This window comes from Littorina saxatilis, linkage group LG6 (assembly GCF_037325665.1).
Source record: "Littorina saxatilis isolate snail1 linkage group LG6, US_GU_Lsax_2.0, whole genome shotgun sequence".
Taxonomy (NCBI): Eukaryota; Metazoa; Mollusca; class Gastropoda; order Littorinimorpha; family Littorinidae; genus Littorina; species Littorina saxatilis.
Genome location: NC_090250.1, coordinates 21,083,740 through 21,097,648, shown reverse-complemented (window position 1 = coordinate 21,097,648; position 13,909 = coordinate 21,083,740). Strand labels below are relative to the sequence as shown.

General features: G+C 47.9%; 1 protein-coding gene across 1 annotated transcript in view; it reads right to left on the bottom strand.

Annotated features, from left to right (window-relative positions):
• The window catches only part of LOC138968732 (cadherin-related tumor suppressor-like), a 170,316-nt gene extending 156,875 nt beyond the window's left edge, over positions 1-13,441 (bottom strand). The window contains exon 1 of the mRNA XM_070341364.1: positions 7,212-13,441. Within this exon, the coding sequence (XP_070197465.1) occupies positions 7,212-12,422 (5,211 nt within the window). The 5' untranslated portion in view covers positions 12,423-13,441. The remainder of the gene's footprint in view (positions 1-7,211) is intronic.
• Between the last annotated feature and the right edge of the window lie 468 nt (positions 13,442-13,909).

The following is a 13,909-nucleotide window of genomic DNA, read 5'->3' as shown; positions in this document are numbered from 1 at the left end:
GCTGCAATGTTTGAGAATTTGCACAGCTAATACGGCACAATAAAAAGCACTGGAGCGGGGTCTACTTGGCGGAACAGTCACAAAAACCTTTTCTTCTCTTTCTCTTTGCCTGTACTGTTACAACCACAGGTGTCTGAAGAACACACAGTGCCATTTTGTCTAGGTAATGGGAGCGGTGTGTAGTGGAGGTCTCTCTCTCTCTCTCTCTCTCTCTCTCTCTCTCTCTCTCTCTCTCTCTCTCTCTCTCTCTCTCTCTCTCGAAATAATGTTCTCACATTAGGAAAAATACAAGCGAAACGAGCAGAATATCCCTTCTCTAACACCTCATCTTTTGCGGGCCGGAAGCACTAGAACCATTCCACTTTCCCAACTTTACTGTCCAGATTATTTATATATATCATCCATTATTTCGTCTTCTATTTTTTTTATTTTTTTTATTAAAGACTGCAGTTTACACGCCTTTGTTTCGTTTGCTTCATACAACGGCAAGGTCTGTCTGGTTTGCCGCACAGACACACAGAACTCACAATCAATGACATAGCCAGCTAGACCCGTCGTTTACACGGGGCGTGAACAGGGCTGGGTTGAACGTGCGAAAAAGAATAGATTCCGTTTTCCTATGTTGATGCACCCAACGTGCCCGGGCGGTCTTTTTTTTACCGAGGTGAACCTGAGGTTACACCGTCGTGTTGTTCATACAGTGATTGGAAGATTCCGTTTCCCCGTGTTGATGTACCCGGCGCGACCGGGGGTCTTTTTTTCAGGGGTGGTGAACCTGAGGTTACACCGCCGTGGTCGTTCATACGGTGATTGGACGGAGCAGAGAGTGGAAGGAGTGTGGAAGACAAGGGCAAAGGACTAACACCGGGAGGACAGTCAAAAGCGGACTTCAATGGCTGGGTCTCTGGTTGCTGCTGAACGTGATGTGGTGTGAAGAAGTGGGGTCCGATGGCCCAAAAGGTGTCTGCCTCAATCATGGCATTCCTCACTGGTTCTTGACGGACTTAAAACCTCCCAGACTGAGGTGTAAACTACCAAAGGCTGTCGGTTTTAACACCGTTTGCCCGTGTTGGAAATCCGTTAAAAGTATGAATCATATAAATATCTGAAGTGTTGAAAATCCGCTGATAAGTCTGAATCATAGAAATGGAGGTGTGGTGTACTGAGTCTCTACCATGACTTATTGTGTTACTCATACTGACTACATGTGGAGTCTTAAAAAAATCATCTATGTTAACTTGTAAACTTCCGCCAAGCTGCTGTTGTTTTCTTGATTATCACTTGCTATTTCAACTTTTTTCTGAATACAAAAACAGGAAAACACACACACAGATGTATGGTCATAATTATATTGAATGTGAATCAACCTGCCAAGATGGACAAAAATGTCTAGCTCCAGCTGAAAGGACGTATACAAAAGCAACAATTTGACGAAAACGCGTCGAATAAAACAGACACACTATTGTACAGTGATGATCAAAATCATAAACCTGCTTCTACTTCCAGCTCCTGCCCATTGCACTACATATCATCAACAGGGGCAATCTTAAACTAAACACAGTATACCAGTACCTCAGAGACAAGAGCAGGCCTGGGCTATCTGACCCCTTCTCCCGGGCTATACTTAGTACAAAGAACAAGTAGACGGTACTCTGCTCCCCAACTTGTCCTTGAGAAGCACGACCAAGAGGTTCAAGTGCGCGACTGTCCTGACCCCTGGCGTTCGCAAGGGGAGCTCACTTTCTCCCCTCTTCGCCACAAGAACCGCAACTCGTGTGTCAATATAATTGTATGTGCGTTCTCCTTACTGTTGTGTGCTGCATCTATCAGAACAGGTCGTTAGTGTCATGCGAGGAGAGGTGTGTAATTTTTGTACCATAGATTTGTGTTACATTCAGACGGAACTATAATTATTTAGTTGGCGTTTACAGTGCAGGCTTCATAACCAGCAGGAAAATAAAGGCGAAAGACGGTGGTTGAATGAAATATGATTTCACATCAAGACAATAAACAGCAGCAGCGACTAAACCCACATTCACTCACATAAATGTATACAAATACATGAATAAAATGAATTATAAACAACAAATAATTTTTTTTTAAAAGACACTATAATGAAATAAAATATATTATATAAAATAGGAAAAAAAGAAGATAAAATGATATAAAATAAAATAAACAACTGAACAAAACTGAACTCTAATAAAAAAAATTTTAAAAATTCAAAACATGACAAAAAATAAAAAAGATAAAAAATAAAATAAAATAAAATAAATACGAAAATACAATAAAATAATATAAAAGTGCATGACACTCTCCTAAAATCCAAAATAAATCCACAGACAGCTCACTAACCCGCAACGATCGGGTTAAGCTAACAAAATGCTACCCCCCCTACCCAACAAATGGAACGAGGCTGGACAATACATTAATTGTTGTGCATTCGTGAAGAACTGCCTCAAAATGCAACTTGAAACTATCCACCCTAAAAATTAAACGACGCTTGACTGCAAAAGAAGCGAGTTACAATCTTCGCTTCGTCAGTTTCCAAGAAGGAAAAAACACCATGTAAAATCCCTTTCTGACAGCATGTAAACGCTGTTCTTTATAACGTGCTAATCCCTGTTTGAAAAGGTCTTTTGAGAATGGGTTAATTCGCAGACTTTTCTCACAAAATTCGCGATCCACAAAGCCTGGTTTGAAATAAAGGACTGTCTCTGTCTGTTTCTGTCTCCGTCTCTCTCTCTCTGTCTCTGTCTCTCTCTGTCTTTCTGTCTCTGTCTCTCTCTGTCTCTCTCTCTCTCTCTCTCTCTCTGAGAGGAGTGTGTGTGTGGCAGGGCCGGACCAAACGAGTTGTAAGGGGGGGGGGGGTTCCTCCTTTTTTTGGGGGGGCAAATCAGCGAAGTGGCGAAGCCACAAGCGCGCGCCTGCTTTGCAGGCGCGCGAACTAGGGGGGTCCGGGGGCATGCTCCCCCGGAAAATTTTTGAAAAACGGTTAAAATCTGTGCAATCTGGTGCATTCTGGGCCTTGTTTTGAGGGTTAAGAGCAGCATTGTTTTGGTGCTAAAACTAGTAAAAGTCAAAGCAAGGTACATGCTTTTTCCAGGGGTGGGGTTCCGGAACCCCTGGAACCCCCCCCCCCCCCCCCTGGGTCCGGCCCTGTGTGTTTGCAGAGATGGTTATGTTTATTACTTCTGTAAATTATATCCCCTTGTCTAAAGGGCTTTTAAAGCTGAGGACAATAAACTCCCAAAGCGTAAAAAAAAGCGCCAAAGCGTCTCTCTCTCTCTCTCTCTCTCTCTCTCTCTCTCGGTGCACTCTCTCTCTCTCTCTCTCTCTCTCTCTCTCGGTGCACTCTCTCTCTCTCTCTCTCTCTCTCTCTCTCTCTCTCTCTCTCTCTCTCTCTCTCGTGCCCACAGTATCGGGTAGGAATGGCACCCGACATAGCCCTAACTCCAGGGTAGCTGACATGGTGCCAAATTTATGAGGCTCCTCTCAAGGCTGTGGTAATCCTCAGTTTATTAACTTTGGTATCGGGTGTTCATCTACCCACGGTGTGCTCATAGTTATTTTGTTGGAAGACGTGCGAAATGTTGGTACAAATAAGAAAGGGTGAGGGGGGAGGGGGGGGGGGAGGGGGGGGGAGGGGGAAAGACAGAAAAGGAAACTATGTGTTTGTTTTCAACGAGGAATAAAAAATAAACCGCACTTGTATACTCTTCAAACTCTAAGTCTAAAATATATTTGTCAAAATTTCCCCTTTTCTTAATAGAAAACTCAATAGCTAACAAATCTCGAAAGTAAACAAAAATAAAAACAATAACAAACTTGAAAACCTTATTCAGTTACATTCCATCAGCACCACACAGCAATAGTGTGAGGTAAAACTAAAGTTTTACATTCAGATATGTACAAATGACAATATGTTGAACTTGCCTATAATATAATTATAGAAATTGAAAATTCCGATGCTAAACTTTCAACTGGTAATTAATTTTCATTTGAAAATAATTATTAAAAGGGTTCAGTGAGGAAGCAGAGTTTCATCTCGGGAGACACATTCAGCGTTGTTATGGGGGCGAGGACGCCCCCATTCTATACGGATAGTTTAGAGGTTGACCATGGGCAGCGCCATTTTGTTGTGAAATACGTCATCAGTTTGTGTACACAGGAAGTTGTGACATCCGTCACCCTATGGGAGGGGTGAAGGCAACATTGTTCATCTGTAGAAAGTTGTGAAATCCGTCACCCTATGGGAGGGGTGACGTCAAAATTGGTCATCACAGAGTTTGTGTAAGACAGGAAGTTGTGAAATACGTCACCCTATGGGAGGGGTGACGTCAAAATTGTTCAACAAAAACATGATATGTCGCATTGTGCAGGGTCAACCGCAACAAACTCAAACCGAGCCATTCATACCTAGCTGTATTTGAGAGACTTATATACCCGACATTTTTATTTCTTATTTTTAGCACAGGTGTAGGAAAAATCATGAACCAAAATGTTATTTATTTTCTAATTTAACATTTTTTTTACAAATATGACCATGGTCTTTTAAACATACAGTGACATTAAACATTGTTATGTTAAAAAAAAGAAAAAAGAAATAAAGCTTTTGTGCACAAATCAGAAAATACATTGTACATTTTACCTACAGGCCAAACAGTGTCTGTTGGCGGCAGAGGGCCCAGCAAGTTGCTATTTTTAGATCGATTAAAAGTTGTCAAGAACAGGCGCTTACATTTGGATGTGTCCACTGATAGTAGGTTTGGTTGTGATCAATCAGAATGATGTAGGAATAAAAATGTATGACAGTTTGGTATGATGACATGTAATTCAAATATGCTGAAATGTAATATTATACATGATATAATATTATTATGGCTGTTGCCATGACCATGAACCCCAAGAAAGGTTTAATGTTATGTAAAATCAAAATACCAAAATCAAGCACCTACTAATCTGGTCTAGGTGCGGCTTGGACCAAAAAAGGATGGACACGCAACTCGCTCAGCCAGCCAGCGCTGCGAGACTTACAGCGGCCAACTTCGCCGCGGCGCGCTCATTGGCTAAGTATTGAACTTGCGTCAAGGCCGATGCGCGTAGATTCCCAGAATGTTTACTTTCGGTTAGATTCTTCGACAGCATTCGCAGAGGTGACTGCCGTATTGTGTACCGCAGTCAGAAGTAATTTATTACTTTTGGGAGTTTAGTAACGTGATATCAGTTTTCAATTGTTCGTTCACTTATATTGCTTTCAGATTTAACACACAAGAAACAGTAGCACGGTTTTCGTTGCGAAAATGTGCATTGGCAGTGCTACGCGATCGAATTGACAATTGTGTATTATGTACACGCGGTGTTCTTCTCAGGAAAAGACCGAAGCGACATGTGACGTCAGTCGTTCAGCCCGCGAGCGGTGGGATGGGGGGGTTCACATGGTTTGTTTGTTTCAGAACCACACCCATATACACACATTTCACATGTAAACCATTTGTCCGCCCCCTGTCGATATTTATCGACTAAGTTCCTTGTTGGTATTGTTGTTGTTTTTGTTTGTGGTGGTGGTGTTATAGTTAGAGTTAATTCATAAAGAATGAACATGGCTGCCACCATGTCAAGTGACAGTGAGATATGTTTTTGTGTAATCTTCTGCCTGAGAGTAGGAGTTAAAAATAAAATTCAGTTCTTGCCACCCTTGTGTGAATGTAGAACTTTCAGTGATTGTGAAAAACGGCTTCTGTTATTGTGCGCGTTTAAATCCTACCCCGCATGCCAGCTCACGTTTCACCACTCTGCCAGATCCCTAGTGCCAAACTTCACCCGTGTTGTATTATGGAAACAACTTCAATTTCACATCAGCCTTCCCCGCAAGAACCCAAAGGTACAACAACTCCCAGGCCTGCCTCAAGTAGAAATGAAAGGGAAAAGGGACGCGAGGAAAGCCTAGAAATTTCACCCGACTTTTTGCGCCTTTGAGCATCTACAACTCGTATTTGACTGCTGCGTTGGAAGGAATAATGTTACTCGGTCGTTTCTAACTGTTGTGCGACGCTGTACAATAGAGTGGAAAATCAAAATTCAGACATTTTGAATAGACCGAGAATAGCTGGTGAAGGCGGTTCAATGCAGCGAAAGTAAAAACACGTTCACACAATCGTAAGGCCAAAAATAAAAATAGGTCTGTTTACGGTAACCCGACCGACCCTATTTTTTTCGCACGACCCTAGACTTTTTTTGGCATTTGGGGAAAAAAAATAAAAAATCTTGGTATTTTTGGCAAAATAACATAAAAATATGGTTTTTTGGAGAAAAAAAATAAAAAATTCAAAAATCCCGACCTACCGACCCTATTTTTTTGGCCTATGTTACCGTAAACAGACCTATTTTTTTTTGTTGCCTAAAACATTCACGCAGCTTCTATTCAACACAAAAATATGTCGCCAGCGTACGGATTTTGTGTGTCCCTTTCTTACGACTAGAGAGAAAGGCAAGTGATGCGCATTCAAGAAGTGCCATTAAACTTATAAGTGGTCTATAAGATCTATGCAATGTGTTTTGATATTTGACACATCAATCAGCTTTGCAGATAATGCAACGCACGAAGTATTCAACACCAACATGATCAGTTATGCAGAAAATAAAACATACAAAATATTCAATATCAAGATGATAAAGATGTATGATAGAATAGATTGACATTAAACACAGGTTTTTGAACGACACTTTACAAGCATAAACACCACCTGAACATAAGGGGCCCACCTGACAGGAGTGATGTATGACTGGCGTGTTTAGAACTATTCTACGTGTATGCAACTGCAATTTATATATATATATAATTATGTATAGATACATCACGTTCCTATTTTTTCTTTGTTTGAAATAAAATAAACCCAAGAAAGTCAGTTGAATGATTTTGAAAATGGACCTTCCATATATGGACCTCACAAAATGGGGTAAATGATTATCAATATCATTGACATTTAAAAGAAAAACAGATACAATAACTAAACAAGTAAAGAGGGTAATTTATCCTTCTCCAATCATCCATTTTGAATTTATTTGAAAATGATTTTTGATAGTTGCTGTGCTGTAGAAGTGAGGGAATGCGCTTTACAGTACACCTCGTAAAATGAGACAAAATAAAGGACAGAAAAAAGAACACAAGACAGTAACTCTACACACAAACACACAAAGAACTGTCTCACCTGTGTTGTCCTGGTGAGCGGAGAATTGCCTCCTTTCTCCACCGCCGTGATCTCCAAGGTAAACTCATCGCCCAATGCCTCACGGTCCAACTTGACGGTGTTGGTCACCACAGCGGATGAAGGATCCACTCTGAACACAGCTCCACGCTGCACTCCTCTAGAAGTAATCCCGGTAAGGTAGTACTCCACAGAAGCTGCTCTCTGGGTGGCGGTGGCGGACACTCGTAGCACGCTGGTGTTGGGACCATCGTCTTCGGACATGTCCTCGGCGTAGGATCGGAAGCCGAAGACAGGTCCGTTGCCGGTCGAGGACAGGAGGAGGGTGATGGTGGTCTCAGTGGACCTGCGGTCGTTCTGACCGGACCCTCCGTTGTCCCTCGCCCTGACGCTCAGTGTGTGGGCGTAGGGGGAGGAGGGCATGGTCTCCTGCAGAGTCACATCCCCTGTCTGAGCGTTGAGGGAGAAGCGGGAGGTCTGGGTGAGCAAGGAGTAGGTCACCTTCCCGTTCTCCCCGCTGTCCAGGTCGTCAGCCAACACTGTGGCCACCACAGACCCTCGCTGGGCCGAGGAGGGTACCACGAAGGCAGGCGGGGATTTGAACACGGGAGAGTTGTCGTTGACGTCCTGTATGATGATGTTGAGCGACTTCTGCGTGGTGCGGCGAAGGGAGTCCGGGTTGGCCTGGTCAGATGCCGTGATCACCAGCTTGTAGTAGTCCGTGCTCTCCCGGTCAAGGGCTTTCTTCACGTAGATCTCCCCGTTCGTCGCGTCGATTCGGAACATGTCGTCGTCGGGGTCCTGGCTGATGATGGCAAAGCGAACGTCGCCGTAGTTGCCGCTGTCACGGTCCTCAGCCCGCAGTTTAGCTATGGGGTCGTTGATTGTGTTCTCAGGCACATTGATGGACTTGAACCCGTCCGTGAAGTGCGGCGAGTTGTCGTTGGCGTCGATGACGATCACCTTGAAGAAGATGAAGGAGGAGAGCGACGGGTGGTAGCCCTCGTCCGTCACGCTGATGTTGAGCAGGTACTCCCTGCGGCTCTCGTAGTCCAGCTGGCGGACGAGGTACAGCTTGCCCGTGTAGCCGTCCAGGTTGAAGACGTCCTCCTCGTTACCGCTGTAGATGGAGAAGTACATCTTGGCGTTGTTGCCCTGGTCCAGGTCCCGGCCCGTGAACACCGTCAGCAGCTCGCCGATAGGCTTGGTCTCCTCCACGCTGATCTGGGTCTCGGTGGAGGTGAACATGGGCACGTTGTCGTTGTAGTCCATCACCACGATGCTCACCTGGGCGGAGGAGGACAGCTGGACCCCGGTACCTGTGTCTGTGGCCACCACGGTTAGCATGTAGTGGTCCCTGCTCTCCCTGTCCAGTTGGCCAGCAACCACAATATCTCCGGACGCCGCTTCGATGCGGAACTTTTCTCCGACGTTGCCTTCAGTGATGACATACGTGACTGCGCCGTTCGCGTTTGTGTCCGCGTCCGTAGCCGTCATCTTAATCACTTTAGCGGTCGCCTCAGCGTTTTCCGGCACGGCCGCGCTGAAGAGAGCTCTGGCGAAGACGGGCGGGTTGTCGTTGACGTCGCTGACGAAGACCTTGATGGTGGATTTACCGCGTAGTTTGGGGTTTCCTCCGTCAGTAGCGAAGACATCCACCGTGTAAAACTCGACGCTGGAGGTGTCCATGACATACTCTCTGTCAAAAGGCCGCTTCGTGTAGATCGCTCCGGTGATTGGGTCGATGGTGAAGTTAGCATTGCCTTCAGTGAGCGAGTAGACGATCTCAGCATTCTGTCCCACGTCCTGATCATTGGCTCTGATGCTGCCTACGAAGGTGCCCGTGGGGCGGTTCTCGAGCACGGTGAATGTGTAAGAGGTGTTCGCGAACACGGGACTGTTGTCGTTGGCGTCGAGGATGTAAATGGTGACGTTGGCGGAGGATGACCTGGGTAGGTCGCTGCAGTCCTTGACGAGGATCATGAGGGAGTACATGTCGCGGGTCTCCCTGTCCAGGGAGTGAGCGATGAAGAGCGTGCCGTCAGGGAAGATGCCGAACTTGCTCTCCTCGTTGCCTCGCCCTATGCTGTACACAAGCTCTCCGTTCCTCCCCTCGTCGATGTCTGTGGCCACGAACTCCATGATGACCATGTTGACCGGCCACGACTCTGGGATGGGGATGCTGTAGACGTTGCGGGGGAAGATGGGGGTGTGGTCGTTGACGTCCTGTACCTTGACCACCACGTCCATGGTGCTGGTTCGCTGGCTGCTGCCCGAGTCTCTCACTGTCACCGTTAACGTCGCCTGACTCCTCTGTAGCATCGTCACAGGCTTCTTCAGCGAGATGATGCCGCTCGTCTGGTCTATGCCGAATACGCCGTCAGTATCGTCACTGGAGCGAAGCGTGTAAACTAGCTGTGCGTTGAGGCCGGAGTCGGCGTCCTGAGCTGCAGCGAGAAAGATGTTGTTCCCTACGGGCCAGTTTTCCATGACGGTGGTTTCTGAGGTTGTGGCCGTGAAGCGAGGGCTGTTGTCGTTGACGTCGCGGACAGTGACCACCACCGTCATCTCGCCGAACTTTGACCCCGTGGTGGCCACGACGGTGAGCACGTACCCGTCCCTCTCCTCCCTGTCCACCAGCTTGTCTCGCTTGATTGACCCGGTGGAGGAGTCGATGGAGAACACCTGGCGGGGGTCGCCGTCGGTGATGAAGTAGGAGATGCTGTTGCCGCCCCCGCCAGTAGCCTGCACCTGGCCGACAGCCTGTCCAATGCTAGAAGAAGCTTGCTGGCCGTTGTCCTCCGTGATCTCAAAGGTGGTTCTCTGTCTGCTGAACTGTGGAGCTGCGTCGTTTATGTTGGCGACAACGATGGTGACTGAGGCTTCGTCCTGAGAACGACGATTATCTCCATCCGTGGCCCGCACCTTGAGGCGGTAGCTGCTGCCGATGTTGCGGCGCAGGACGGTGGTGGTGGTGATGACGCCGGTGCTGGAGTCGATGGCAAAGCTGCTGAAGTCGCTGTCAGAGAAGCTGTAGGTCACTCTGCCGTACGATCCCGCGTCCCTGTCCGCCGCAGAAACCCTCACGACCTGTACGCCTGCCGGGTCCGTTTCGAATACGTTGACGTAGTAAGACTTGGGCTGAAACTCGGGGTTGTTGTCGTTGAGGTCCTTGACAGTCAGGATGATGGTTGCTGTAGACGACAAAGGTGGTGACCCGCCGTCCTCGGCAATGACCTTGATCGTGTACGATGACTTTTCTTCACGGTCCAAGATCGTCAAGGTTGTCACGCGGCCAGAAGCGCTCTCCACTCGGAACAAGCCCGGGTAGACGAGGTCGATATCTGGGTGCATGTGATAACTGACAGTCCCGTTAACTCCACTGTCGTAGTCCACGGCCGTCAGTGTGGCTAGCTCCTGTCCGGCGGGTTTGTTCTCCTCTAGCTCGACTCTGGTCAGCGCGTTCCTGAACAGTGGCGCCATGTCATTCTCGTCCAAAATATCCACGATGAGCAGCGTGAAGTTCCGGTAAGGCGTAGCACCGTTGTCGTGAGCCGAGATGTTGAGCGTGACTCTGTCAGACACCTCGTGGTCCAGAGCCACTCGTGTAGTGACCAGACCCGTCGCGTCGTCAATGGAGAACCAGCCGTGGTCATTGCCAGAGAGGATGGTGTAGGTCAGCTGTGAGTTCGGTCCGGAGTCTTCGTCCAGTGCTTTCACTCCAGCCGCGAAGGACCCTGGCATGGCCAGTTCTGACATCCTCACTCGGTACTCCGTCTTCTCGAAGATGGGAGCGTGGTCGTTGGCGTCGTTGATAATTATGATGAGGTGGGCGGTGGAGCTGCGGGGCGGCGTGCCTTTGTCCACAGCCCTCAAGGTCAGGTTGTACCTGGGAATGGTTTCACGGTCCAACGAACCTTGCACCTGGATGTAGTTCACCCGCGCCACTTCAATGGTGACAAGCTTAAAATGTTCTGCTTCGTTGCCGCTGATGATATCCACCGAGGTCTGACCGTTAACGCCGCGGTCCGCGTCCGTCACGCTGATACTGGCCACTCTCACAGCGCCGGCGTTCTCGTCAATGGTCGCCGCTCCTGTGGCAGGGTCAAGGGACACGGGGTTAAAGGTGATGATGGGGTCATGGTCGTTCTCGTCGATGACGCTGACGGAGATGTAGGCTCTTCCGTCCAGAGGAGTCCTCCCCCCGTCCCTGGCTTCCACGGTGAGGAGACAGCTGTTGGGGTCACACTCGATGGTGCCGCTTGACCTCTGTGACCCGCACGAAGGCCGACTGCACTGAAGGGGAGAGGTCAAGGTCTTTATCACTCCGGTCCTTTCGTCAATGGTGAACTGACCCGAAGTGTCCGTGATGGAATAGAAGATCTCCGCGTTGTCCCCAATGTCGTCATCTGATGCCTCCACGCGTATGACGGACGTTCCAACGCTGGCGCCCTCTCTGACCTGCGTGACATATTCGCTGGGGTCAAAGGTCGGGGGGTTGTCATTGACGTCGGTGATGCTTATACTCAACTGCAGGTGTCCGTACAACGGAACGTCCCCACCATCTTTGGCTGATATGTTTAGCTGGTAAGAATCCTTCGTCTCCCTGTCCAGACCGCCTTCCGTGACAATGAACATGAATGGCGTTTCGTCGTTGGGCGGATTCAGCCTGAATTTGCCTTCTTCGTTCCCAGAGGTGATGAGGTATTCCACGACGGTGCCGTTGAGACCCTTATCGAGGTCTATGGCTGTGACGATCAACTGCTGCTGCCCTGGCTGGGCGTCCTCTTGGAACGACTCCGACACTGAGCTCTCGGGGAACCGTGGGGCGTTGTCGTTGATGTCCAGGACGGAGATGGTGACGTCGATTGGGTGGAACTGTTCGGTCGGGTGGGTGCCTTCAATGAAGAGGTTGATGGAGTCGGACTGAAGCTTGTCGCGGTCTATCTTGACCTTCGTCCTCATCACCCCACCATCGTCCAGCTCAAAGAGCGACGATTCTTGCTCTAGCCTGTACGAGTAGCCTTGTCTGATGGGTAGGGTGCCCACCACTACCCCTGCCGCCCCCTCTTCCACCACTGTCATGTCCACCTTCATGTCCCCGGGACCTTGACCTTGCGCGAATTGACCGAGGAACAGCAGCAGCAGGATGCATACTGTGTGGCTCAGGGCCCGGGAGGATGACAATCCACCCGGCGTTTTCAGGGTAGCCATTCTTCTTGGGCCGTAAATACTGGCTATTTCTATCTTTCCCTCCTCCTTCTGCACTACTGGCCTTCTCTACCCTGTGTTTGCTAAAGTTTGGTCAGCTAGCTGTCATTCTGGCTGGCCGTGTCCGTCGCTTTTTCCTGCCTGTATGCAGTGATAATAGTGATACGCTTGCTGGTCTGAGAAAACACACCGAAGAGAGAACAGACTTCATGTAAATTTACATTCTCTTGCTTACGTTAATATTTCAGGTCGTTTGATAACGGACTCGATTTACATAAAATTGTCAGTTGTGTCGTGTGTAATATTTGCGACGACTGAACTGATCATTAGGCTATCAGTTGTTTCTCTTCTGATCAATAAAACTCGGATAGCTCATGTATTCCTTCGATCCTTTGGTTGGAAATTGCCGAGTTATTTTATCTCTTTGACACAAACCTACAAGGTTCATACAAATCCGAGTTACTGCTTAGAATGAAAATGATCACACACAGTTTACAGAAGGCCTGATCGCATGACAAGCCGTTACCTCGAGCTGCAGTAGGATCGTTGCGCTGTTGTTTACACACTCAATAAATCCTCAGTTTTCACTCACCAGTTTTGTCTGTACAGTAATTCACGTTGGAATGACACTGGTGTTTTCATGGAGTGTGATAATCCTGAGAGAAAAAACACAAGGGTCCCAGAAGCATGGAAACCCCACCGACACAGTTCTTCACACACTTGAGGCCTAGCTAAACACTGGCAGTCAACACACACGCTCTCACACTACACAGTAGCGCTGCGATACTCCACGCTCACACACTCATTGCACGATGGGCCTTCTTCCAGTCTCAGAATCCACTCATTTCTATCACTTTCCAATGAGCCTTGAAGGTACAAATCCACTGAAGTTGACACAGTTTGCCGACATTGTCACACACATTGTCTACAGTTGTTTGTTGTCGGTGTGGTACCTCACGCACCTGAAGAAACAGGTAGGCACAGAAAGTCTAGCGGCCCATTGCTCGGGCCTCGCTCGATCACACGCCTCGGCACAGCGCTGTCGACTCAACCGGAGCAGTGGAAGTGGCGTTCGTACATCGAGCGTTTGCGTCCTCCGATTGTAAGGATGTAGCTGGATTGTGGGGAGGCCGAGGGGACTCTCTCTCTCTCTCTCTCTCTCTCTCTCTCTCTCTCTCTCTCTCTCTCTCTCTCTCTCTCTCTCTCTCTCTCTCTCTCTCTCTCTCTCTCTCTCTCTCTCTCTCTCTCTGATTTAGTTATTTTAAAAGACAGAAACAATTGTAACAAGTCGCGTAAGGCGAAATTACTACATTTAGTCAAGCTGTGGAACTCACAGAATGAAACTGAACGTAGTCCGCCGCTAGTGCAAAAGGCAGTGAAAGTAACGAGCCTGTTTGGCGCAGTAGCGATTGCGCTGTGCTTCATAGCACGCTTTACTGTACCTCTCTTCGTTTTAACTTTCTGAGCGTGTTTTTAATCCAAACATATCA